General features: G+C 50.2%; 2 protein-coding genes and 2 non-coding genes across 5 annotated transcripts; 3 read left to right on the forward strand and 1 right to left on the reverse strand.

The window, feature by feature from the left end:
• Positions 1–1,315: 1,315 nt before the first annotated feature.
• On the reverse strand, positions 1,316–11,867 carry RAB34 (RAB34, member RAS oncogene family). 2 transcript variants are annotated; one of them, XM_033172243.1, is made up of 12 exons: positions 11,797–11,867; positions 10,736–10,794; positions 9,855–9,953; positions 8,345–8,436; positions 7,140–7,205; positions 6,617–6,718; positions 6,408–6,472; positions 5,552–5,603; positions 5,021–5,102; positions 4,230–4,320; positions 3,310–3,417; positions 1,316–1,492 (listed from the first exon to the last, which is right to left on the reverse strand). In XM_033172243.1, the coding sequence occupies exons 3-12, from the start codon at positions 9,906–9,908 to the stop codon at positions 1,425–1,427; spliced, it is 780 nt and encodes a 259-aa protein (XP_033028134.1). In that variant the 5' UTR covers positions 9,909–9,953; positions 10,736–10,794; positions 11,797–11,867; the 3' UTR covers positions 1,316–1,424. The 2 variants fall into 2 exon arrangements, with proteins under 2 accessions (XP_033028134.1, XP_033028135.1); XM_033172244.1 differs by lacking the exon at positions 10,736–10,794 and having other exon boundaries at positions 11,797–11,861.
• A 2,381-nt stretch (positions 11,868–14,248) lies between these two features.
• On the forward strand, positions 14,249–20,381 carry RPL23A (ribosomal protein L23a). Its single transcript, XM_033172032.1, has 5 exons — positions 14,249–14,346; positions 17,086–17,266; positions 18,279–18,455; positions 19,351–19,420; positions 20,225–20,381. Exons 1-5 carry the CDS (start codon positions 14,322–14,324, stop codon positions 20,237–20,239), a joined length of 468 nt encoding a protein of 155 aa, XP_033027923.1. The 5' UTR covers positions 14,249–14,321; the 3' UTR covers positions 20,240–20,381.
• On the forward strand, positions 18,119–18,191 carry LOC117060437. The gene has a single exon (XR_004427995.1). It is a non-coding gene; the product is annotated as a small nucleolar RNA Z17 (small nucleolar RNA).
• LOC117060436 lies at positions 18,525–18,588 on the forward strand. The gene has a single exon (XR_004427994.1). It is a non-coding gene; the product is annotated as a small nucleolar RNA SNORD42 (small nucleolar RNA).
• Positions 20,382–24,576: the final 4,195 nt, after the last annotated feature.

Consider the following 24,576-nt stretch of genomic DNA (forward strand, 5'->3'; position numbering starts at 1 on the left):
TGCAGTAGTCCAAGCGGGAGATAACCAGAGCATGCACCACTCTGGTGAGACAGTCTGCAGGCAGGGAGGGTCTCAGCTGGTGTACCAGATGGACACAGAATTGACCTGCGCATCCATGGACAGCTGAGTCCAAAATGACTCCCAGGCTTTCGATGGCTCCTGGAAGCAGCAATTCTTCTGAATCTCAGTTGTTGGAAACCAGGGAAGGGGGGAGTGTTGCTCTTGGGTTCGAATCTTGCTTGTTGGTTTCCCTTTGAGGCATCTGGTTGGCCACTGTGGGAACAGGATGCTGGACTTTATGGGCCCCTGGCCTGATCCAGCAGACTCAGCTGACATCCCTAGGGAACCTCCAGGTTCAGAGGCAGTCTATCTCGATTGGTAGGTTCCTAGGGGGCATTTGGCCACTGTGAGAAGAGGATGTTGGGCCCAAATACTCTTTGCCTCGGGGCCTGCCCTTGGCTGTTACATGGCCCCCAGAAAGTCCCCCACAAGGCAATGTGGGCCCCCCCAGGCTGAAATGACACCCCACTGCTGGCCAACCTCATCAATGGCCATTCAAGGCAACAGTTAGAAAAAGCACAACATTTCAACTTTTATTACGACTGAACGCGATTCGTACCAGGAGACCAGAGGTGCTTTGGTTAATGATTGCTGTCTGCAACAGGGTTTTTTGGGGTGGGGGTGGGGACAAGGGGGTCTTTGTGCCCAATGGGGTGGGACATGTCCCATGACACCAGAACCAGGGCACTATCTTACATGTCCTGGTACAGGAATAGATGTCACCAACAGGAAACCATGGAATGTAGAAATGAGGTTGAGCCGATTTCCCACACGTCAGAAGACAGATCCTAGCGGGGTGAGGACCGTCTGCAGGGGCCTCTAAACGCTGGAGCTCTTCCGAGGGGCAGATTCTCTTCCTGGGTAGCCCCACAAGAAGCCATGAGGGCAGAAACATTTAGGGGTAGGAGAGCTCCGGGGGCAGAAAAACAGACCAGCTTCACCTAGGGAAGAGGATCAATTATACAGTTGGAAGGGACCCCCAAGAGTCATCTAGTCCAACCCCCTCCAATGCAGGAATCACATACTGCTCAGTGGTTAGAGCACCTGCTTTCTGCATGGAAAACGATCCCAGGCTCAGTCTGTGGCAGCAAGCCCAGGTGGGGCTGGGGAGGTCTTCTGCCTGAAATCCCGGAGAGCCACTGCTGCCAGTCAGTGCAGGCAATACTGAGCTAGATGGAGTGATGGCTCGACTTAGTACAAAGCAGCTTGTGATGGTCCTATATATGAGGCAATCTGCTCTTTTCTTTTTTAAACAAACAAAAAAAAACATTAAAAAACAGCAACACTTTTCTTTGGTATAGAAATAAGTTCAGTGCAAATGTTCAGGCCGGTGAAATTCCTTTCCCCCATCTGTACGGCCCATGTCACTGGCAACATTTCGCTCTCCGGCGCTTCTCTGTCAGGTACAGGTCCCGCTCGTCACTGTGGATCCCTGAAAGAGGCAGAGCGAAAAATCCTGAAAAATCTCAGCCTCTATGAGCAAAACAAGTTTCTAGCCCTTGTGTAGGTACAGGCAAAACCAGGCGCAATGCCAGAGAGGGGGCTGGAGCACATTTCAGAGGCATTCCTATTATTAAACTAATTTTAAAACTGCTTCATGGCATGAAGCCATCAGAAGAGTGTGCAGGATAAAAACAAAACAAATGCACAAGCTCTAAGCCAGGGGTCAGCAAACTTTTTCAGCAGGGGGCTGGTCCACTGTCCCTCAGACCTTGGGGGGGGCGGACTATATTTTTTTGGGGGGGATGAACGAATTCCTATGGCCCACAAATAACCCAGAGATGCACTTTAAATAAAAGGACACATTCTACTCATGTAAAAACACGCTGATTCCCGGACCATCCACGGGCCAGATTGAGAAGGCGATTGGGCCAGATCTGGCCCCCGGGCCTTAGTTTGCCTACCCATGCTCTAAGCCTTGCAACACACCCTGAAAACTAACCCATCTCTACCAATTATTTAATTAAAAATAAATATATATGCCAGTGTGTGATTAATAGGCAGTGCAAATAAACTTTGTGGCAAATCACGCAAATTTGCTTGCCTTGCAAAACTGTGGATCGCTGGGAAGAGGCAGCCGTAACCTTGGCTACACGGAGCCCACCCCCCATCCCATTCTCACTGGCTAAACTCTGCCTGTCACCATCCATCAGCAGAAATCTGTGTTTACTGAAAAACCACAGAAGAGCAGGGAAGCTTCCCGAGAGTCCTCAGTCTCTATGAAGCAAACAGGTTTCTAGTCCTTATGAAGATGCAGTGAAAAAATGGTGGGCAGTGCCAGAGAGGGGACTTGAGAGGTATTGCTATTGTTATCTTAATGATTAGCTTATAGATCTTTTCAGTGTTTTATATCCTGTCTGTGTTGTTTTACTTTGTGTAAGCTGCCTTGAGTTCCTGCTTGGGAAAAAGCAGGATATAAAGAAATACACAGAATCATAGAATCCTAGAGTTGGAAGAGACCCCAAGGGCCATCCAGTCCAACCCCCTGCCAAGCAGGAAACACCATCAAAGCATTCCTGACAGATGGTTGTCAAGCCTCCGCTTCAAGATCTCCAAAGAAGGAGACTCCACTACACTCCTTGGCAGCAAATCCCACTGTCAAACAGCTCTTACTGTCAGGAGGAGGAGAAACTTGTTATATTTAACAAGTTTAGAAACTGCTTTATAGCACGGAGCCCTCCAAGATTAAAAGGCAGCGGCGGCAGCACAACACACCAGCTCTAAAAACAGAATAACTTCAGTGAACAAAAAAAGCACAGCATTAGCATCTCTACAAATTGTTTTCAAACACAGTAATTTTTGCAATAATAAATCATCATTAGATTTGTTTGTATCCTCTCTTTTCCCCTGGACTGCGGCTCAAGGCAGCTTACACAAATTAAAGCAAGGCGGACAAAATACAAAAACAGAACCAAAAGAGAACAAACCAATCTATTAATGCAGGTAATAAAAGCAAAACAGGCAGTGCAATGACTTTTGCAACAGTTGGTGGTGATCTGCTCAGCTTGCAGAACTTTTGCTGATGTGGCTTTTTCCCAGTGCAGAATTTATACTGAAGTTCTGCACAATGTTTTTGTTTTTTAAGTGTTGAATATACAGTACACAGATCTGTTTACAAAGGTCCGGATAGCACCAAGTTGGCTCTGTGGCAGAAGTGGGACTACCTCCGTGGAAACTGGGGGGCTGTTCGAAGCCTCCCCCCCCCTGCTATGGGGCCGGCTGGACTCATGCAGCGAGGGGCACACTTACGCACGACGTCACCGATCCTTCTTGCGCTGCTCCTCTCCAGCTCTGCCATCACACTGCCCTCAAAGGTCAGCGCTGCCACCCGGAAAAAGAACTCCCGCACGTTCTCACCTGCATGGAGAGGAGGGGGCAGTGGGGGCAGTAGTGGGATACCGTTTCCTTAATGACCATAGACCGCCCTCTCCTCCTCCATAAATTTGCCTAATCCTCTTTTAAAGCCCGTTAAGTTGGTGGCCATCGTTGTCTCCTGTGGAAGTGAGTTCCACAGGTTAACCAGGCACTGCATTCAGAAATCTTCTCTTTTAGCTGTCCCAAATCTGCCAATATGAAGACCCTGCTGCTGGATCAGGCCTATGGCCCATCTAGTCCGGCCTCCTGTTTTCACATGGGCCAGCCAGGTGTCTATTTATTATTATTATTATTATTATTATTATTATTATTATTATTATTATTATTATTATTATTATTAGAATTTATATACCACCCTAAACCTGGAGGTCTCACGGCAGTTCACAGAAAAGATCACAACATATAAAATCAAAACAAAAACACCACCCCACAAAAGAGCCACATTTTAAAAGGATATAGGATGTCAATCAGATCAACCAAAGGCCTGGTTAAAAATGAACTTTTTTCCTGGCACCTAAAGGTGTTTAATGAAGGCACCAGGCAAACTTCCCTGGGGAGAGCATTCCAGTCAGGGAGCCGCCGCAAAGAAGGCCCTGTTCTCATGTTGCCACCCTCCAGACGTCTCGAGGAGGAGGCACACGAAGGATGAGGTTTATTATGGTAAACCTGTAAGCAGGATCCGAGCACAAGGGCAACTCTCCCCTCCTGCAGCCTCCAGCCACAAATACTCGGAAGCATTTACTGCCTCCGACCGTGGAGGCAGAACAGAGTCAATGTGCAAGAGAGAAACTTACCTGTGAGCGAGGAGACAGCCCAATATTCGGCCTCCATTTCCTTGGCCACCTTGAGAGCATCCCTCTCGATGAGGCTGTACTGCGCTGGAGACTGTGAGAGGGAAGGGAAGGGAAGGGCTCAGGAGGAAGGAGGGACAGTGGCAGCCGCTCCAGGAACCCAGCTAGAAGCGCTTCTTCCCTGCCTCTGCTTCCCTCCGTGGTAAGTTTCAGATTGGAAGCTGTTTGGGGCAGAGAGCTACCCCCTTGTGAAGCACCTGTCACAAAGATGGCACTGTGGCTGAGAGAGTACAAGGTTTGTGGAAGTGTCCTCTTTCCCTGCCCCCTTAATGATGAATAATAGGGCTGGATTTGGCTGGATCCTGAACCGGGCTGATCCAACGGGATCCATGTTTCGATCAAGTTGGCAGGATCACCCCGAGAGCTCTCAGGGAGAGTGGCAAGTCGGGGGGCAGGTAGAAGGAGCTCTGGCTGTGCCTGTTCCCTACAAGCCCTCGTGAAGAACCTCAATGAATCAGTAGCCCCACCCCCCAGGGCATCATGGAATTGTGAAAGGGATCCCCAGAGGTCATCCATCCCCACCCCTGCCATGCAAATGATCTCTAGCTGGAGGGCCAGCTGTTCCTGGATTGGGTTGGAGGAGGGAGGGCTCTGCGCAGCTTCAATGAATGAGCCCTGAATGGAGTTTGCAGGAAATGCCTTCTGAATGAGACAGAGGGTCCTGCAGGGAGGTGGGGCAGGCAGGATCCAGCCCCCCCCCCCCGTCTCCCTCTCTCTTTTTCTCTCCAACTTACACTGAGATCCTTCTTGGTGCCGACGAGGAAGAGGATGGCGCTGGAAGGGTCGTTCTCCTTCAGGGCATCAGCCAGCCACTGCCTGGAACAGAGAGAGAATTTATTACTGCTGCTATTATTTATTTCCTTATCTTTCTATTGCCTTGATATCCAAGGAGCTCCAGGGGGCGTGCAGAGTTCTGCTCCTCCTGTTTTATCCTCCCAATGACCTTGCGAGGTAGGATAGAGGCTGAGAGGGGCCCTGACCTCCCCACAAAGGGTCAAAGGTACTAAAATGAAGAGGGTTGTTTTAATCTCTCGACGATACATACGGAATTGGGGGGGGGGAGCCCCAAGGCATCATCTAGTCCAGCTCCCTGCAATGCAGGAATCGCAGTAGGGTCACACGGGTGCAATTTGGTTTTGGAATCAATATTGAGTCAGGGGCTCAATCCAGCACAACTCACCGCCACGTACTCCTGACCCCCCCCCCCCAGTTGACAGCAGAGCTTTGACACCAGCTGGGGAGGGTGGACTCGGCAGGTAACTCACCTGGTGTGGCCCAGGGATGCCACGTCGTTCAGGTCAAAGACGATGATGATGGCTGCGGAGAGGCGGGGAGAGGTGCAGAGTTGAGGTCACAGAGGACTAAAGGGGACCCCTTCCTAAGTCCCCCCCCCCCAACATTAGACAGTTCCAGGTTGGGAGGAAAGGGAGGGCTTAGATGTTCTCGAGATGGTCAATTCTGGCCAATGCTGGATGGGGGACTTTCAAGCAGATGCCCCAAAGGGAAGCCCCCAGGCACAGTGGCATCACAACGGGGGAGCGGGGGGGGCGGTTTGCCCCGCGTGCCATGTGGGGGGGCGACACGTAGGCACCCCGCAGGGGCTTGCGCGCCACTGCAGCTGGACAATCCTCCGTTCGTGGCTGCAGCCTCAAGCAGAGGATCCCGGTGCCACCGGCAAACCGCCATGTACAGCGCATGTGCGGCGGCGCTACATATGGCGCATGCGTCGTACATAGCGATGCCGCACATGCGCCCTACTTAGGGACGCCCTGCCATGGGTGCCATTGGCCCCTGCCCAAGCACAACCTAGTTACAAGAAAGATTCATCGGCACACAGAGCCTCCACCATGGGTGGGACCCCAGTGGTCACAAAAGAGGTTCCTTTCTGCACTTTTTCACCACCCACGGAGAATGCCAAGAGGAACCCAGTTTTTCACTTTCAAATGTTGCTCGCATATCCTTGCAGGGAAGCCCCCGTAAGGTGCTAGTCCTCAAGGCTGCTTGTCCACCTGTTAGCTGTGTTCCAGGGAGCCATCTGCTGCAAAGAGAGACACAGACAGACAGACAGACAGACCGACAGACAGACACACCCTCCAGCCCCTGATGATCACATTGTCTCACCTTGAGCTCCACGGTAGTAGGTGGAGGCGATGCATTTGAAGCGTTCCTGGCCGGCCGTGTCCCACCTGGCAGGGAGGCAGGGAAGGCGTTAGGCTGCGGGTGCCACGGAGCTCCAGAGCAGGGCTTCTCCGCGTAGCGGGGATGACGGGGGAAGGAGGCCAAGGGAGGGGTCCCCCCGCAGGACGGACAGGTTGGGTGCAGGTACTCACAGCTGCAGGCTGAAGGGGACCCCCAGCACCTCAAACCGCTCCATCTCAAAGTCCACCCCAATGGTGGCTTTGTAGTTCTTGTCAAAAGTGTCTTTGCAAAAGCTGAGGATAAGGAAAGAGAGAGGGAGGTTAAGGGGGAGGGGGTTGGCTCCTGCATCAGCCTCTTCCTGCTCAAGATTGGCAAGTGGAGGGGGTGCTCCTCCGCAACCCTCCAGCAGTCGTCCCTTTGCACCGTTCTGAGAGACATTTGCAGCCAGGCAAAAACACCCAAGGAGAGTCAGGGTGGGGGGAGAACCAACAGCCAGAAGTCACAGATTCGTCATCCTGGCATAAAAGGACCTGCCTAAAATCCACACTTCACATTTAAAGCGCTCTAAACAGCCGTGGGGCACCCTGGGGGTCGCCGTTCATTCAGGGTGCTAAACTCTGTGAGCTACAGTTTCCTGAACCCTGAGCAAACTACAGTTCCCAAGGTTCTCCAAGACCTGGGCACACATCCGTCCAGGTATTCCCCCAGAGTTACCGGTTGATCAAGCAGGTCTTCCCCACAGAGAGGTCACCGACTACGATGATCTTGGAAATTTTAAACCTGTTGAGAAGAAAAAAGGCTGAGTTAATGTCTAGGAAAAAGGTAGCCGGAATTATTGGGGGCCTGGAGAGACGCCCCTAATTGGAACTGTTCATAATGCCAGGGGGCTTTTATCTAAGCTAAGATAAAGGGCAACTGATGGGAGATAAAAGGGGTGAAGTGTGATAGAGGTGGGTAAAATTACCCTTGGGGTGGCGAAAATTGGATAGAAAAGCCTTCTCCTTCTCACGTCATGCTGTTGTGAAAGAGACTTGCACATTTAAAGATGAACTGACTCTCAGTTTTTGAAACGTGAACAACACAGCTGTCCTTAGAAATTCACATTTCCCATGAATTTTGCAGTGCAGGTCTCCAGCCAAGTAAAGCGTGCAAGGATGCAAATGGTGCCTATGGATGCAGGCCCCCGTGAAAAATAACATAAAAGACTGCATTCTATTTGGGGAAACCACTGTGCAAAAATATTCATGTTAGACAAAACTGCATATGAACAGGAGGAGGAATTTGCAGGAAAATGCCGACAAATCAGCTGCGATGTTTGCATTCTGATGGTTGGACTAGACTGGCCTTTCGGTCCCTCCTTCCAGCTCTACAATTCCATGATTCTGTGCCGGAGATTCAGGAGAGATAAAAGGAATAGACTTCTGTGCCCATAACTGATCTGTGGATTTGGCCTCTGGAGGGTCATGGCGATGGTCTTTAAAGGAGGAGACAAGGGTCCCCGTAAATAAGAACATAATAAGAGCCTGGCTGCTGGATCAGGCCCTGTGGCCTATCTAGTTCAGCCTCCTGCTCTGACAGTGGGCAACCAGATGCCCCAAAGGGAAACCCACAATCAGGATTCGAACGCAAGACCCCTCTCTTTTCCAGCAACTAGTATTCAGAAGCATTTACTGCCTCCAGCTGTGGAGGTGGAGCAAAGTCATCCTGGCTAGGAACCATCAATAGCCCTCTCCTCCTCCAGGAATTTGTCCAAACCTCTGTTGAAGCCATCCAAGTTGGTGGCTGTTCCTACCTCCTGTGGCAGGGAGTTCCACAGTTTAACTCTGCGCTGCGTGAAGGAGGACTTCCTTTTATCCACCCCAAATCTTCCGACATTCAGCTTCGTTCAATGTTCTCATGTTCTAGCATTAAATACTCACCCCACAGTCCCCGTCCTCTGGGACTGGCACATCCCAACCACTTTGGGGTGGAAGGAGGTCCTGGAATGGAGGGCGGCCCCTTTGGTGAAGCACTGGGAACGAAAACAAGGCTGGGATGGGGCTGGGGAGAGTTACGGCACTGCCCCCCCACACTCTATATGCTCATTGCAGCCCCCCCCCAAGAGCTCTTCCAAAGCAAAGACTCCCCCCGGCACCACATACACAAGCTCACAAGAAACAAATAATTTGTGTGCATTTTTTTAAAAAAGTTTCCCCAACCACTGGGTTCACAGGCCACCAGAGCCAGTGAGGTGTAGTGGTTAAGAGTGGTAGACTCATAATCTGGTGAACCGCGTTCGCGTCTCCGCTCCTCCACATGCAGCTGCTGGGTGACCTTGGGCTAGTCACACTTCTCTGAAGTCTCTCAGCCCCACTCCCCTCACAGAGTGTTTGTTGTGGGGGAGGAAGGGAAAGGAGAAAGTTAGCCGCTTGGAGACTCCTTCGGGTAGTGATAAAGCGGGATAGCAAATCCAAGCTCCTCTTCACACACCTCAAAGTTTTTGATGCTCTTGAGCATGGGTAGGCAAACTAAGGCCCGGGGGCCGGATCCGGCCCAATCGCCTTCTAAATCCGGCCTGCAGACGGCCCAGGACTCAGCGTGTTTTTACATGAGTAGAATGTGTCCTTTTATTTAAAATGCATCTCTGGGTTATTTGTGGGCCATAGGAATTTGTTCATTTTCTTTTTCAAAATATAATTTGGCCCCCCCACAAGGTCTGAGGGACAGTGGACCAGCCCCCCACTGAAAAAAGGTTGCTGAGGAATCAAAAAAGTCTTGAGGAATCAAAAGGGTTTTCCCTCCACTGCTTTATCCCTATCAGAGCTGGAAGGGATCCCTAGGGTCATCTAGTCCAACCCAGGCCAGGAGACTGGGTTTTTTTCATTTTTTTCATCCTCCCCCTGATTTGGGCAGTGGGCCAGTTGAAAAAGGCTCCAGATCGTTTTTACATGGGGACGGGGACGGGGGTTGGGATAGATGACTCTGTGGGTCCCTTCCGACCCTACAGCTCTATGATTCTTTAAGCGGCCTTCTCTCCAAATACAGGTCGCACACCCCACTCTCTGTCCACGCACACACACAGCCCACCACCAAAACTTTCTCCAATCTGGTGCCAGCACCCCGAAATTCCAGCACCCCCAGTTGGGCTCCATGGCTGAGCTGTTAATTGCCTCCGTTCTCTTTTCCTAGCAGAGGGGGGGGGGCGAGAAATGTGCATGCCAGCAGGAGGCTAACTAGGACTGGGGAACCGTTCTCAGATCAAGGGCCACGTCGTCTCCTTGGCAACCTTTCGAGGGCCGAATATCAGTGGTGGGCGGGGCAAGAGGGGAAGGGGCGGAGCCACAGGTGCAAAAGCATCCTGGTGCTAAAATGTGAGATTCTGACCCCATAAGTGTTGCTGCTGAGCTCTGCCCGCCACCCCCTGCCTCCAAGGACTCCTGGCCCCCTTACCGACGGCAGTTCGGCAATGACGCGGTCACGCCTGACGGGGGCAAGGATATTCATCGCCGAGACTCGAGGTTTGACCGCAGAGCTGTCCAATATTCCCACCTGGAAGCACAGATTTTATTTCTGAAAAGTGGGCAGCACAGGTGTCCATGCTGCCACCACCCCTTGCCCTTCTCCTTGGGGCAGTTTCAAACCTTTCGCTGCAGTCTTTTCCCTGCCTTTTTTAAATCATAAAGAACAGAGCCTGCTGGATCAGGCCAATGGCCTCTCCAGGCCAGTATCCTGCTGTCACTGTGGCTGACCGGGGGACCCCCCAAAGGGAAGTCCACAAGAGCAACTCCCCTGTTGTTCCACAGGGCCTGATAGACTGTCTCTGGGCATGGAGGTCCTGCTATCGCAATAGACCTCCATAAGAAGAGGCTGCTGGATCAGGCCAAGGGCCTGTCTAGTCCAACATCCTGTTCTCACAGGGGCTGACCAGATGCGCGTTATCCATCGCGGACAAAATCTTCCCTGAATATTCTGTGTTACCTGATCCTTGATGTTTGAGGGACCTGCTCTGGGGCCCTGATAAGACCTCCAAGAGAAATATGGGGCTTCTGGTGGGAGCAATAGAATCCTAGATTTGTAGAGTTGGGGTGCCAAGGGACATTTAGTCCAACCCCCTGCATTGTAGGAACAGAGCTTGGAGCCTGGGCCCAGGGGCATGGTCGCAAGCACACTTCCCCACACCAAAAAAAGAAGCCCCTGGAGCCCTCCAGCAGGTGTTTGGGAAGGGCTGTGGGTCAGCACTACAGAGCACCTGCTTGCTTGGAATGCCAACCACCCCCACCCCATCATACTGGGTGCCTTTGGCTCAGGCACCATCTCTTCACCCGGCCTACCTTGCAGGGTTATCGTGAGGGTTAAAATGGGGAGGGCTATGCCAACCACCTTGAGCTCCCTGGGGGAAAAGGTGGGGTATCAATTGATAAAGATTAATAAATGATGGCGCTGCACCCACTTCCCCATTCATACAGGACAGCCTTTAGGAGCACCCATAAAACAATCCAGGGGGCACCCCCAAAACAGTGCCTTGGGTGAAGGCGTCCTGGCTGGCAGCAGGCGGTTGTAACGGAATTGCTGCAGGCCGCTAAGCTTTCCAGCCTGAGTGTACAAATTTTACAAAATGAGAAAGAAAAAACCTCTTGTGAGAGTTTGGATCCAGGCAGGGAGATAGTGTGTGTGTGTGGGGGGGGGGAATCATAGGATGCTCCCTACTGAGTCAGATACATTGGTCCATCTAGCTCAATACTGTCTGCACTGACTGCAGCTCCTAAAGGTTTCTGACAGGAATGCTACTTGGAGATGCTGTTGGAAGCCGCCCAGGGTGGACGGGGTATAAATTATAATTATAATTATAATTATAATTATAATTATAATTATTATTATTATTATTATTATTAAGCAGATACTCTCCCACTAAGCTATAGCCCCTCCCTTAAAAATAAATCAAGATTCCAGTCTTCCTGGCTCTGGATTAAGGGCTGGTTTAGAAGTGGCCTTATGCCTTTCCATATATATGATGCTCCCTACTGAGTCAAGACACATTGGTCTGCCTAGCTCAGGAGTCTCTGACCGGCAGCAGCGGCTCTCCAAAGTTTCAGGACTTCACTGGGAGCCTTCTGGATGCTGGGCAGCTGCTCTGCCCGAGAGCCCTTCCCCTTCTCTCCCCCCCCCATCAAAGCCGTCTGTTGTTTTTCAACTCTTCTCCTAAGCCAGGGAGGGAGCAGGCATCCCGGCAGGCCTCAGCATCTCTCCTGGATGCGGGCAAGACGTGGCGAAGACAGGAAGGAGGGGGGGGGAGAGAAGAGGGAGAGAGTGGGGGCGCTTTTTGCAGAGGGTGGGGGTGCTTGCAATGCCCTGGGCAAGGAAGGCATGGCGGAGCCGAGAGCTTGGTACTCACCGCCCGCCCCGTCGCCTCTGGTGCCGCTCGCTGGAAGTTTGCAGCCGGAGAGGAGGAGGAGGAGGAGGAGGAGGAGGGTCGCGTAACCCGATCCCCGGAAATTCCAGGGGATGCGGAGGAGGAGGAGGAGGAGGAGACCCGGGATGGCGAGACACCCGCTCCTTCCAGGTTCGCCTGCAGCCCAGACGGGGCGGGCGCAGGCGGAGGAGGAGGCTGGGCAGCCCGCCGAGGATCTGGTCCGGTCCGGGGAAAGAAAGAGGTGCGGGTGACTCTCCTCTTGGTCATCCTGCCCCACTCAAGGCGCTCTGCGTAGTCTCAGAGACGCCCTCGCCGTCCACAGAACAGACGCCGCCAACGCTCTCCTCTCCTCTGCGCCCATCCTGCTTTGCATAACCTCAGGGGCGCCCTCGCCGACGGCAGGGCGAGCAAAATAGGTGCCGGGGCTCCCGGAGGCCACGAACACCCATGTCATCCTATCCTGTGCTCAAGGCGCTCTGCGTAACCTCAGAGGCGCCCTCGCCAACGGCAGAGCGAGCAAATAGGTCCCGGGGCTCAGCTCACCTACCCACCCAGCCTCGGCGGTTTGCCAAGCGCCCCCGCCTCTCTGGCTTCTCAACACGATCCCACCCCCTCCGTGCGCCCCCTTACCTTCTGCAGGCAGGCGAGGCTCTGGCCGGAGGCATCTGCTCCCGATTAGTGACTCAGAGCCCGGCGGGGGCGGAGGAGGCGGCGGGGCGGGCGGAGCCCCCGAAGCAGCCGCCTGCAGGCGCCGACGGAGGGCGAAGAAGCCGCCTTCGCAGGGAGACTCGAGGGAGGTGAGGTTTGCACTCTGCACACGCTCAGATGCTCGCGCAATTTCTCACGGTGACTCCACCGGCGACCCGTTGGATTCGGATTCCGGCTCAGCTCAAAGCTGTTCTCCTGGCAAGACGTTTCTCTGTCTCTCCTTCCGATTGTAAGGCCCTCGGGGCCGACGGCGGCTCTTCCCTTTGGCTTCCTTCTCCTTGCGCTTCAGGGGCGGAAAGCGAGCGATCCGGTCGAGTTTGCCTCTTCCCCTAGGCAACGAAGAGCTTGACGGGGCCTCGCCTGCCCTTTGGAACTCCCTGCCCCTTGATTTCGGACAGGCGCCTGCTGAACACCTTTTCCCCAAGTCTCCGCAGGCGTGTCCTTTTTCGGCTGCATTCCCACTCGCGATTTTAAGTTAGTGTAGTCGGCATTCCAGAAAACATAAAAATCAATATTTTAAAAATGCATAAAAAAACCAAATATGCATACATAAATATCAACAACCTCGGATATGCTGATGAGCCAACCTTGAGGGCAGAAAGTGAGGAGGAATTAAAGAACCTTTTAATGAGGGTGAAAGAGGAGAGCGCAAAATATGGTCTGAAGCTCAACATCAAAAAAACTAAGCTCATGGCCACTTGTCCCATCACCTCCTGGCAAATAGAAGGGGAAGAAATGGAGGCAGTGAGAGATTTCACTTTCTTGGGTTCCATGATCACTGCAGATGGTGACAGCAGTCACGAAATTAGAAGACGCCTGCTTCTTGGGAGAAAAGCAATGACAAACCTAGATAGCATCTTAAAAAGCAAAGACATCACCTTGCCGACAAAGGTCCGTATAGTTAAAGCTATGGTTTTCCCAGTAGTGATGTATGGAAGTGAGAGCTGGACCATAAAGATGGCTGATTGCCGAAGAATTGACGCTTTTGAGTTATGGTGCTGGAGGAGACTCTTGAGAGTCCCATGGACTGCAAGAAGATCAAACTTATCCATTCTTAAGGAAATCAGGCCTGAGTGCTCACTAGAAGGACAGATCCTGAAGCTGAGGCTCCAAGACTTTGGCCACCTCATGAGAAGAGAAGACTCCCTGGAAAAGACCCTGATGTTGGGAAAGATGGAGGGCACAAGGAGAAGGGGACGACAGAGGATGAGATGGTTGGACAGTGTTCTCGAAGCGACCAACATGAGTTTGGCCAAACTGCGAGAGGCAGTGAAGGATAGGCGTGCCTGGCGTCACGAAGAGTCGGACACGACAAAATGACTAAACAACAACAACATACATACATACATACATACATACATGACAGTGTCATGGTTAAAGCAATTAAAGTGTTAAAAATCTTGGGTTTTTTATTTTTTATTTTGGTGTTTCATGCAATGTTGCTCATGTCCCCCCCCCCCCCATGAATATGACATATATCTGTTGCTTGTTCATTTCAAAAGGTCCGCCCGTGACGGCGACTCAAAACGTGGGCGCGGGGAGGCGAGGTAAACCACAATTCCCATCGCGCACCGCGGCGTTCCATGTCCCCCGCGAGGCTTCGTGGCGCGCATGCTCCCTCCTGCGTGGCCGGGGCCTGGGGTGCGAGAGCCCCGCCTCGGCAATCCCCTTCCGCCCGGCCGCTCGCGGCTCTCCGCGGGACTTCTCGCGGCATTTGGGCGCCGTAGCCTCGCGAGAGCTGGCGCTATAAGCTCGCGCGGGGCTCACGTGGTTCCCTCTTTTTCGCCTTCCTTTCCAAGATGGCGCCGAAAGTGAAGAAGGAGGGTGAGCCTCGTGTTGCGGGCGCAGGGGGGGTCGGGGGGGGGCTTCCTCTCTGGGGCAGCCGAGGACCTGGAGGGGCTGCAATGCGGGGAGGGAGTTATTTCACCCCCTACAATTGTTATTTAACTTTCTCTGCTGGGGGCCTGTTGGGAAGGGTTTTCGGGGGGGGGGGGGAAGAAACCAGCTAAGTTGGAAGTGGTTTGGCTGCGAGGCAGACCTCAAATAGGGGAGGGGGCTAAATTATAGGGAGGGTGGAGGTGGTGAATGGGGGCTGTGTACAGAAGGGCTTGTTTCCTGGGGAGGGGGAGGCTGCTGGTTTGTTCACCCTTCTCTCAGCACTGCCCCCCCCCAAGGTGGCTTGGATGAAGTGGGGTTGGGGGGACTGACATGGTATTGGCAACCACATTTGGATGTAAGAATGATTAGAAACATTAGAATATGCAGCAGAAATAGATGATTTGAGGAAACCCTGGAAGCATGGAATGGAAGTCGACCAAAAAAGAAATCATTTAATGAATAGATTGAAATGTTTTCTTTTTTCTTTCTGCCCCCCTCTTTTTTTAAAAATAATTACTTTATAGTCTAATGTATACTCCAGTCGTGTCCGACTCTGGGGTTGCGGCGCTCATCTCGCTTTAGTGGCCAAGGAAGCCGGCGTACAGCTTCCAGGTCATGTGGCTAGCATGACCAAGCCGCTTCTGGCGAACCAGAGCAGTGCACGGATACGCCGTTTACCTTCCCGCCGGAGCGGGACCTATTTATCTACTTGCACTTTGACGTGCTTTCAAACTGCTAGGTTGGCAGGAGCTGGGACCGAGCAACGGGAGCTCACCCCGTCGTGGGGATTTGAACTGCCGACCTTCTGATCAGCAAGCCCTAGGCTCTGTGGTTTAACCCACAGCACCACCCGCGTTCCTTATTTTATAGTCTACAAAACCATAAAATAAATATAAAACAGGTCAAAAAGCAATTGTCGTAGCAACAGTAAAAATACTCTTTATTTTGAAAAAAATATAAATAAGCTTGGATGACTTTAAAAGAAATTTTGACAGATTCATCGGGGAGGAGCGGGCTACCTGGGCCTACTAGCCACACGGTCAGAGGCAGCAAGTGCCTCTGAATAACGATTTCTGGGAATCGCAGGGATAAAAAGATTTCCCTCCTCTTGTAATAGTGAAACCTAATGAAGCTGAATGTTGGAAGATTAAGGACAGTTCAAATTGGAAGGGGCATTGAGGGACATCCAGCCCTGGCTGAGGCTGTAGGGTGACATGCGTTTGTGTTTTATGTGTTTGTCTGGCAGCCAGACCCATCTGGCAAGTGACGTAAGAGTTGACCTACTGTTGAGTGGCTTTAATTTCTGGCTTTTAGAAAGCTTGTAGGCTTCCTTTTTCAAAATAGGTTTTTATAGCAACAGGTAGCTTTCTCCCCCACCCCCACCCCAAATCTTTATTAACCCTGAGCGGATTTCTCTAGATCGGTAGAATCTGGTCTTTTCAGAAATGCTGTCCCCCCCCTTTTACCCAAACAGACACCCAGGGACCCACTTTTTAACTTCATGAAATATTTTTGTACAGCTGTAGTGTTGCTTTTGTAGCCCACTCTTAAATCAGGTTGTGACCCAATAGATCCTGACTTACCAGTGGACTAAGATGGCGTTGAAGCAAACACTATAAATTTACCCTTCCTGTTCTCATAAAAAGAGACCTGTTGAATCAGACTAAACATTCATATAGCTCAGCATCCTGTTGTCACAGTGGCCAACCAAATGGCAAGCAGACCATGATCACAACAGCACTGTCTATTTGTGTTCTCTTATGACTGCTATTCAGAGGAGGGTGCACTTAGCTGTCCTGGCTAATAGCCACTCAGAGCCCTCTCCTCTTCCATGAATTTGTCCAAACCTCTGGTTAAACCACAGAGCCTAGGGCTTATCGTTCGGAAGGTTGGTGGTTCAAATCCCCGCTTTGGGGTGAGCTCCCGTTGCTCAGTCTCTGCTCCTGCCAACCTGGCAGTTTGAAAGCACGTCAAAGTGCAAGTAGATAAATAGGTACCGCTTCGGTGGGAAGGTAAACGGTGTTTCCGTGCACTGCGCTGGTTTGCCAGAAGCGGCTTAATCATGCTGGCCACATGACCCGGAAGCTGTATGCCAGCTCCCTTGGCCAATGAAGCGAGATGAGCGCCACAACCCCAGAGTTGTCCGTGACTGGACCTAATGGTCAGGGGTCCCTTTACCTTTTGGTTGGTGCCCATCATTGCTTCCTGTGAAAACAAGTTCCATAATTTTAACTCTGCTCTGGGTGAAGAAATACTCTTGTCTGTCCTGAATCCTCTAACACTGGGATAACCAACCTTTCTAAATGAGGGTGGGCAGCCACAACAATACACAATATTCCAATAGAATTTGCACCATAGATTTGTATAAGGACAGTTTTATTTTCAGTCCCTGATGATCCCTAATGTGGAATTTGCCTTTTCCACAGTATCTCGATGCTGCGTCAACATTTTCATTGTGCTGTCATAACTATAAGACCTCTCTTGACCATTCACTGCTAGTTCAGAACCCGTTAGTTTATGCAAACTTTTCCCAATGTAGGTCACTAAAAGCACACGTTTCTTTTACTTGAATTGTTGTGGAGTAAATTGCATTGGCTTTAAAGGCCATGTGTTGACAATCCCGTTGAAGCTGTATGGGATCTTCCCCCACCTCCCTGCTCATCCTCATCTCTCTTCTCCTTGCAGCGGTCCCAGCCAAGACTGAGGCAAAGTCCAAAGCCCTGAAAGCTAAAAAGGCAGTCCTGAAAGGCGTCCACAGTCACAAGAAGAAGAAGATCCGGACGTCCCCTACCTTCAGAAGGCCGAAAACACTGCGGTTACGGAGGCAGCCCAAGTATCCCAGGAAGAGCGCGCCAAGGAGGAACAAGTAAGTCAGCCCAAGAGACGCTCAGCGCAGCCCACCAAGCTGTGGTAGCCAGGCAAAATACCCATGACTTGTCTACTCATGTATTAAAAGTGGATTTTTTAATGGCATATAGAATCTTCCTGCAATGAGTTCTACAGTGTCTTCCTTTAAAAATTGCTGATCAGTTTCTGCATTGTCCTTCTCAGCTCCAGTCTATTTTGACAGTTGTGTTTATTTTTAAAAAACAATATTTCTGAAGAAAAGTAAAATATTCACACATAGAAAATACCATAGAAATAATTGAGTGCAATGTCTTTAGTAAAATATTTGGAGGATAAAACTAGATTTACTCTATTTTTATGGTTTCTTAATGACGATACATGGATGGTGATTTCTGTTGCTGTTCCTGGGAGCTTGAGTTTCCCCACAGGCCCCCAGGTGTTCACTGTGAGAACAGAATGCGGGATCCAGCAGAGCTCTTTTTATGTTCTCATCTCAGTTCTTTATGAATGCGACGCAGGCATGTTGAAAGCTGTTTTATCCAGAGTCAGACCTCTGGCCCCTCTAGTTCAGCATTGTCTACGCTGACTGGCAGAGGCACTGGCAGGAGGGACTTTCCCAGCCCTACCTGGAGATTCCCCTGGGGATTGAATCTGGCACCTCCGGTGCTTCCCAAGTCTTCTACCAAGTCAGGCTGTTGGCCCATCTATCTTAAGCACACAGACTGGCAGAGGCCCTCTAGATTTTCAGGCAGGGAGGATATTCCCCAGCCCCACTGGAGATGCTGGGGGTTGAACCGGAGACCCCCATTTGCACCCAGGGCAGGGGTTCCATTACTGAGCCCATGGCCTTCCCCTTTGGCCAAGGATCAAAGGTGCAGAGGATGATGATTTAGCGACCAAAGCCTGATTGGTTGTGATTACAGCTTAATAGTGACTGATGCACCTGGATCTGATGTGTATTTGAGGACCTCTCACCCTCACCACTTCTGTGAGTAACTGAAAAAGCCCCCTTTTGCTGCCCTCCTTCCCAGGTTGGACCACTATGCCATCATCAAGTTCCCCCTGACCACTGAATCGGCCATGAAGAAGATTGAAGACAACAACACCCTGGTGTTCATCGTGGACGTGAAAGCAAACAAGCACCAAATCAAGCAAGCTGTCAAAAAGCTCTATGACATTGATGTGGCAAAGGTCAACACGCTTATCAGGTGAGCAGAGACCGTGTGCGTGTGTGTGTGTGAGAGAGAGAACGCAAGCAGGGAGAGGTGGCTACTCTTGTGCAAATGATGGAAACACTTCGAGCTGAAGAAAGTGATGCTTTCAAAGGAACCACTGATGCACAAAAAAATGCCCCTCCAGGGATCAACAGAGGTGTAAGAATGCTCAGGGGAGGGTATTTGATGTCTGTAAAGCTTTATTTCATTTTATAACGTACATCAAACAGAGTATATCAAACAGAGAAAAGTGATAACAGATTAAAATTTAAAAGATGGAAAACAAAGCTGTAAAACAGGCACATAGAACGAGCACAGTGGCACGTGAGTTAAAACAACAACATTCCAAGTGCAGAATATTATCTGATGGTCAAGCATTGTCCAAGACAGGGGTCGTCTTGAAAATGATGGTTCCACTGCATATGTCAGAAAAGGAACACCAAATCATATAAAAAGTGTCCTGGCATTCTAGTCCTTGTCGACATCTCAGATTATGCACAATTTTCTCCTGATAGCTATATTCCAGAGAGGGTGGTACCAAGCGTCCAGTGTAAGGTTTTGGACTGGAAATAAGGTTTTCTTTAAACATACGGTTGGAATCTTAGCATCTTGCAACGGGGGAAGGATTGTCTCTGCCAGTGTAAAGTAACTCAAAGCACACACCTAAAATTTAAATGAGGAGCAAGTGCTGTTAAGAGGAAGAGCATGGATTTTGATTTTTTTTAATATAAAAAAAAAGTTCTAATTGCTCGAGGTAGTAAAGTAAGCCGAAACAAGAACATCACACACCACACTTATCCCAGGGAACAAATGTGCACCAGGGCTGGAGAGTAGGAATGGTGCAGCACCGCTGCTTTTGAGGGCTAACACCACCCGTCTCTCCTTCCAGGCCTGACGGTGAGAAGAAAGCCTATGTCCGCCTTGCTCCAGACTATGACGCGCTAGATGTTGCCAACAAGGTAAGGAGGGGGAGAGAGAGAGACTGATAGACACTTTCCCCACAGCTGCGACTAACGGGGCCTTGGAGTAAGGGCAGGCAGGGCCTGGCTGCTGGATCAGGCCAAAGAGGGCCTGACGAGAACGGCATCCAGTCCCTGCAGAGGCCAGCCAAATTCCCCAGGAGGCCCACAAGCAGGACATGAGTGCAAGAGCGCTCTCCCCCCTTGAGAGTCCTGGAATTGAAGCCAGGAGAAGAGGAGGTAGGGTGGTCATCTTCAAATATCGGAAGGGCTGTCGCATGGAAGACGGAGCAAACCAATGGGTTCAAATTGAAAGAAGAAATTTTGAGTAAACATTAGGAGGAACTTTCTGAGAGCTGGAAGAGACTTCCTCAGATGGTGGTGAACTCTCCTTCATTGAGGGGTTTAAAAGGGGCCGGATGGGATTCTTTAGCTGTGATTTCTGCATGGCGGCGGGGGGGGGGGTTGGACTGGATGAGCCTTGGAGGTCCCTTCCACCTTTACAGTTCTGTGATTCTGTTCGTTACTGCTAGATTTTATGTTAACACTGAGAATACTTTCTGGCTGGTGGGGTTTCTAGGAAATAGCCCCAGATCTCAAATTCTTGGACAGTTTTTGCACTATGACGCTGAGTTGTGTAGGAAAGTGTGTAGGCCGCTGTGAAGCTCCTTTGCTAGAAGATGGCAAGTTTTTTCCCCAAGGAGGGAGCAGCTCAGTGGGTGGGTGTGAATCCCTAAGAGACGGAAAAGCTGGGGGAGATCAGGTGGCTAATGCAATTCTTTGCTTTTTCTTTTGTGTTTCCAGATTGGCATCATCTAAGTGGCCTGTTGCCAGCATTGTACAAAAAGACCTCCCACCTCTGAATGCATTTTGTACAAAATGTTTCCTATAGACTCCTGAGTCTAATCTCACCAGTATCTGTAAGAGGATTTTGCAATAAATTGCATCTTGGGCTCCATAAGTAACTCCAGACATGCTTTCAAACAAACGCCAAAGGGGGGGGCGGGTTTGTCACCAGGCAAGCCCTTGGAGTGTGGGTCTGCAGGCATCTGAAACCATGCTTATGTGTCTGCTTATTCTTTGGGAGCGGAATGATGGCTCCCTGTCTGCAGAAATTGAAAACGGAAGCTGCCGTTTTCTATTTAAAGCCATTTCTAAATCTGTTCAAAGTTGGGCACTTCTTCTTTCTGACCACGGGGAGGCAGATGTCGAGAGAGACGGAAGCAGGTTGAAACCGCAGCCGTTTAGTGTTTTCTTTTTATAAGGGTGAAGAACTAGAGAGACTTTCCTTTGGAAAACAGCCGCATCCAAGGAGGGTTGTGGGTCCACACAGGTTTTCAAGCATTAACAACTTTGTCTGCCCCCCAACCCAATGCTTCAGTGGCAGTTAAGCTAGGGCCAAAATCTGTTTGGCAAAAGACTGGAGCCTTGAGGTGGTTAGCCCTTTTTCTATCCCAAGGGCCGCATGGGCTCATTGCAGTCCCTATGGGGCCGCATGGGCTGACCACACACTTCTGCAACCAGGTACCTGCATATTGATAAAATAAGCCAAGCAGACACACACAAGAAAATGTGCATCTAGCTATATGTAATTTAACAAAATGTATATGCCGCTTGATTGTAGTAAAGCCTCTAAGCGGATTACATACAGTTACAGATAAAAATGTTCAATTAAAAACATTTAAAAATAATTAAAGTAAAAGATTAAAATGCATGCCAGCATCTACTACCCTAAGGAGTCTCAAAGCGGCTAACATTCTCCTTTCCCTTCCTCCCCCACAACAAACACTCTGTGAGGTGAGTGGGGCTGAGAGACTTCAAAGAAGTGTGACTAGCCCAAGGTCACCCAGCAGCTGCATGTGGAGGAGTGGAGACACGAACCCGGTTCCCCAGATTACGAGTCTACCGCTCTTAACCACTACACCACACTGGCTTGAGCGGATATATTGGGAGTGATGCGATCTTGCAGGTGACCTGGTCCCAAACTAAGGGTTTTAAATTCTAGCAGTAACACCTTGAACCTTACCTGGTAGCAAACTGGCAACCAGTGCAGATGTTCTCGGAGCACAGATGTTCTATTGGCATCTGTGGGGCAGCATTCTGCACTAACTGCAGCTTCTGGGTCATCCAATATTATATACTGCCAGAAACAGTTACAATATACCATATAGCCTTTGGTATACCATGTCAGGACTCTTCCATACCTTTCAGGGTGGGAGAACAGCTTTTACCCTCTGGATGCTGCTGGAGTGCAATTCTTGCTCCCTCTGAATTTTACAGATCAAAAGTCATAACTTAAGGAGGACCCTGCTAGATCAGACCAGAGGCTCATCTGGTCCACCAAGCCCAATGCCAGCAACTGGTATTGGGGAGCATTACTGCATCTGGCTATGGGGACAGACCACAGCCATCATGGCTACAAGTTCCATGGTCTAGCTGTTCTGCGTGAAGGAGAACTTTCTTATCTCTACTGTATCTTGAATATTCAGCTTCATTGGCTGTTCTCAAGTTCCAGTTTTATGAAGGAGAAAAGCACTTTCTCCATGCTATGCTTAATTCTTTATCGCAGTGTTTTTCAACCACTGTTCCGCGGCACACTAGTGTGCCGCGAGATGTTGCCTGGTGTGCCATGGGAAAAATTGAAAAGTAATTATAAAATACTTTCTTTGTGTTTATTTGATTCCTATTCAAGAGAATTACTTTATATATAGTCAATATAGGCACAGAGTTAATTTTTTTAACATTTTCTAATGGTGGTGTGCCTCGTGATTTTTTTCATGAAACAAGTGTGCCTTTGCCCAAAAAAGGTTGAAAAACACTGCTTTATCGTGTCTCCTCTTCCTCTCTGTTTCTCTAAACTAGAGAAAACCCAAACGCCACAGCCTTCCCTCCGTCTGTTTCAGTCACCCTTTTCTGAACCTTTCCCAACTTACGTCGCCAGAGCCTTTTTAACTAGAGAAGCAGTTGAGGATTGAACCTGGCACCCTCTGCCTGCTGCAACGTGGGGCTCCGTCTCCGAGCTATAGTTTCTCCCATTGTGCCAAACGCATTGTACCCGTGAGAGAGTTGAGAAGACGCTGCTTTAGTCAACAGCTGCCTTGGGAACTCTTTGGCCGAAATGCAAGACTCCATTCCCACCTGCCTTTGCGCCTGGCCTGATTGGAAACCCGAATCGCTTTGTTAGCAATCCAGCGGCAGGAAATCTGCTCATCTGCACATGCCTTCAGTGTGCCATCTATTCCGAGATTGCCGTTTTTCTTGGGAACGCTGGGGTTGAAGCTTGAACCCTCCCTGTGGCCCATTGCCCAGTTCCCTCCCACTGCCTGGTACAGTTCCCCATAACAAAGATCATGAAAAGAGCCAGGAAAAGCAGCAACCGTAAGCGAGGATGCGATGGCTTTTATGAAACCTATGTACGGTGCAAGTGGAGGACAGGAAGAGGTTTTTCTGAACCTGAGAGCCTGCTGGATCAGGCCAATAGCCCATTGTAATAAACAAAATCTGCCCTTATTCCCTTATGGGGTACACAAGAGCCCTTGTAGAGTCCTTTGTAGGTTCTCCATCGGTAGGAGAAAATAACAGAGGCCAACCAGAGAATATTGAGAAGCAAGGCAGCTAGTAAGCCTGATCTTTGTTGAACTGTTGGTAACAGGGTTCTCCCTCTCGCACAGGAGAAAAGAGGACCTAGAACAAAGGTGTGCCTGCCCTTATATAGACATTTAAAATTGCCCACCTTCAAGTTCAAGACCACCCCTCCATACATCATACATACATTACATAAGGGGTGTAGCCCAAGATCACCCCCCAGATACATCATACCTACACCACAGAAGGTGTGGTCTACAACAGAAATCTGAGTGCGTTGTTTTTCTCCTGTCCGCCAGGTTATCTTGATAATGCCTTATCAGATTGCCTTTTCTGGTAGTCTGGCCATTCCTTTGAGATAGTAATCACTTTAATTTCTGAGACAATGGGAAGGTTCCTCCCACCCCCTCCTCCCTTGCAGAGAAACATATTGTCAGTTTGGAAGTCAAAAATGGTTTCAGGGCCGTCCTCCCATGCTGATTCACACATGTGGCCCCTACACTTGTGTACTTATCTGCTTGGTACATTGATGAAATTATATTGGTTGTTCAGTCGTTTAGTCGTGTCCGACTCTTCGTGACGCCAGGCACCCCTATCCTCCACTGCCTCCCGCAGTTTGGCCAAACTCATGCCAGTCACTTTGAGAACACTGTCCAACCATCTCATCCTCTGTCGTCCCCTTCTCCTTGTGCCCTCCATATTTCCCAACATCAGGGTCTTTTCCAGGGAGTCTTCTCTTCTCATGAAGTGGCCAAAGTCTTGGAGCCTCAGCTTCAGGATCTGCCCTTCCAGTGAGCACACAGGGCTGATTTCCTTCAGAATGGATAGGTTTGATCTTGCAGTCCATGGGACTCTCAAGAGTCTCCTCCAGCACCAGAATTCAAAAGCATCAATTCTTCGGCGATCAGTCTTCTTTATGGTCCAGCTTTCACTTCCATAATCACTACTGGGGAAACCAGAGCTCTTGGTTAGTGGCAATTCATAGCATTCTCTGTGAATCTGCCTTTTCTTTTAAAGACACTGGGTTGGTCCCCCTCCCTGGGGAAGTGAGTTCCACAGTTTAACAATGCGATGCGTGAAGGACTCCCTGGAGCGATGGTGCCACGGAACTCTCTCAGCCTGGAGAGCACTCGGCTGCTCTTAAACTTCATTTGATCAACCGACGAGAGAACCTTGCCTTCCATTTGGTAATGGGTTTGGCTGCCAAGAATTTCCCCATAAGTGGAAGGCATGTTGCAAGTGGGGCTGGATGCTGGGTGCTTTAATAGGGAGGGCAGTGCCTGTTTGGATCTGAGAGATGGGGTGGAGGAGAGGGTTGGGAGTGGGGTGAAAGTGGAGCTGTTTGAGTGGGGGGCCCTGGATGGGTGTGTGCCAAATCGCTTCATTTCAAGGAGCTTGTTCAAGGGGGCGGATTTGCTATAGATCCTCACAGCAAGTACAGCTTGATGAAAAGGGGCCCATCTTCTTCCTGTTGGGAAACCCAGATGCTCCAAAACGGAACTCACAAGCTGGGCCTGAACACAAGAGCCCTCTCTTCCCCACTGTGGTTTCCAGCAGCTGGTATTCAGAAG

The sequence above is a fragment of the Lacerta agilis genome, chromosome 15, assembly GCF_009819535.1.
Source record: "Lacerta agilis isolate rLacAgi1 chromosome 15, rLacAgi1.pri, whole genome shotgun sequence".
NCBI classification, from domain to species: Eukaryota; Metazoa; Chordata; class Lepidosauria; order Squamata; family Lacertidae; genus Lacerta; species Lacerta agilis.

What these genes read in the sequence shown, in the direction of transcription:
- RAB34 (XM_033172243.1), bottom strand. Translation starts at nt 9,908, where the DNA reads ATGAATATCCTTGCCCCCGTCAGGCGTGACCGCGTCATTGCCGAACTG. An exon ending in GCATCCCTGGGCCACACCAG is followed by an intron (nt 5,103 to 5,551) that starts GTGAGTTACCTG and finishes TCTCTGTTCCAG; the next exon opens with GCAGTGGCTGGCTGATGCCC. An exon ending in GCACCAAGAAGGATCTCAGT is followed by an intron (nt 4,321 to 5,020) that starts GTAAGTTGGAGA and finishes TCCCTCTCACAG; the next exon opens with TCTCCAGCGCAGTACAGCCT.
- RPL23A (XM_033172032.1), top strand. Translation starts at nt 14,322, where the DNA reads ATGGCGCCGAAAGTGAAGAAGGAGG. An exon ending in GCCGAAAGTGAAGAAGGAGG is followed by an intron (nt 14,347 to 17,085) that starts GTGAGCCTCGTG and finishes TTCTCCTTGCAG; the next exon opens with CGGTCCCAGCCAAGACTGAG. An exon ending in AGCGCGCCAAGGAGGAACAA is followed by an intron (nt 17,267 to 18,278) that starts GTAAGTCAGCCC and finishes CCTCCTTCCCAG; the next exon opens with GTTGGACCACTATGCCATCA.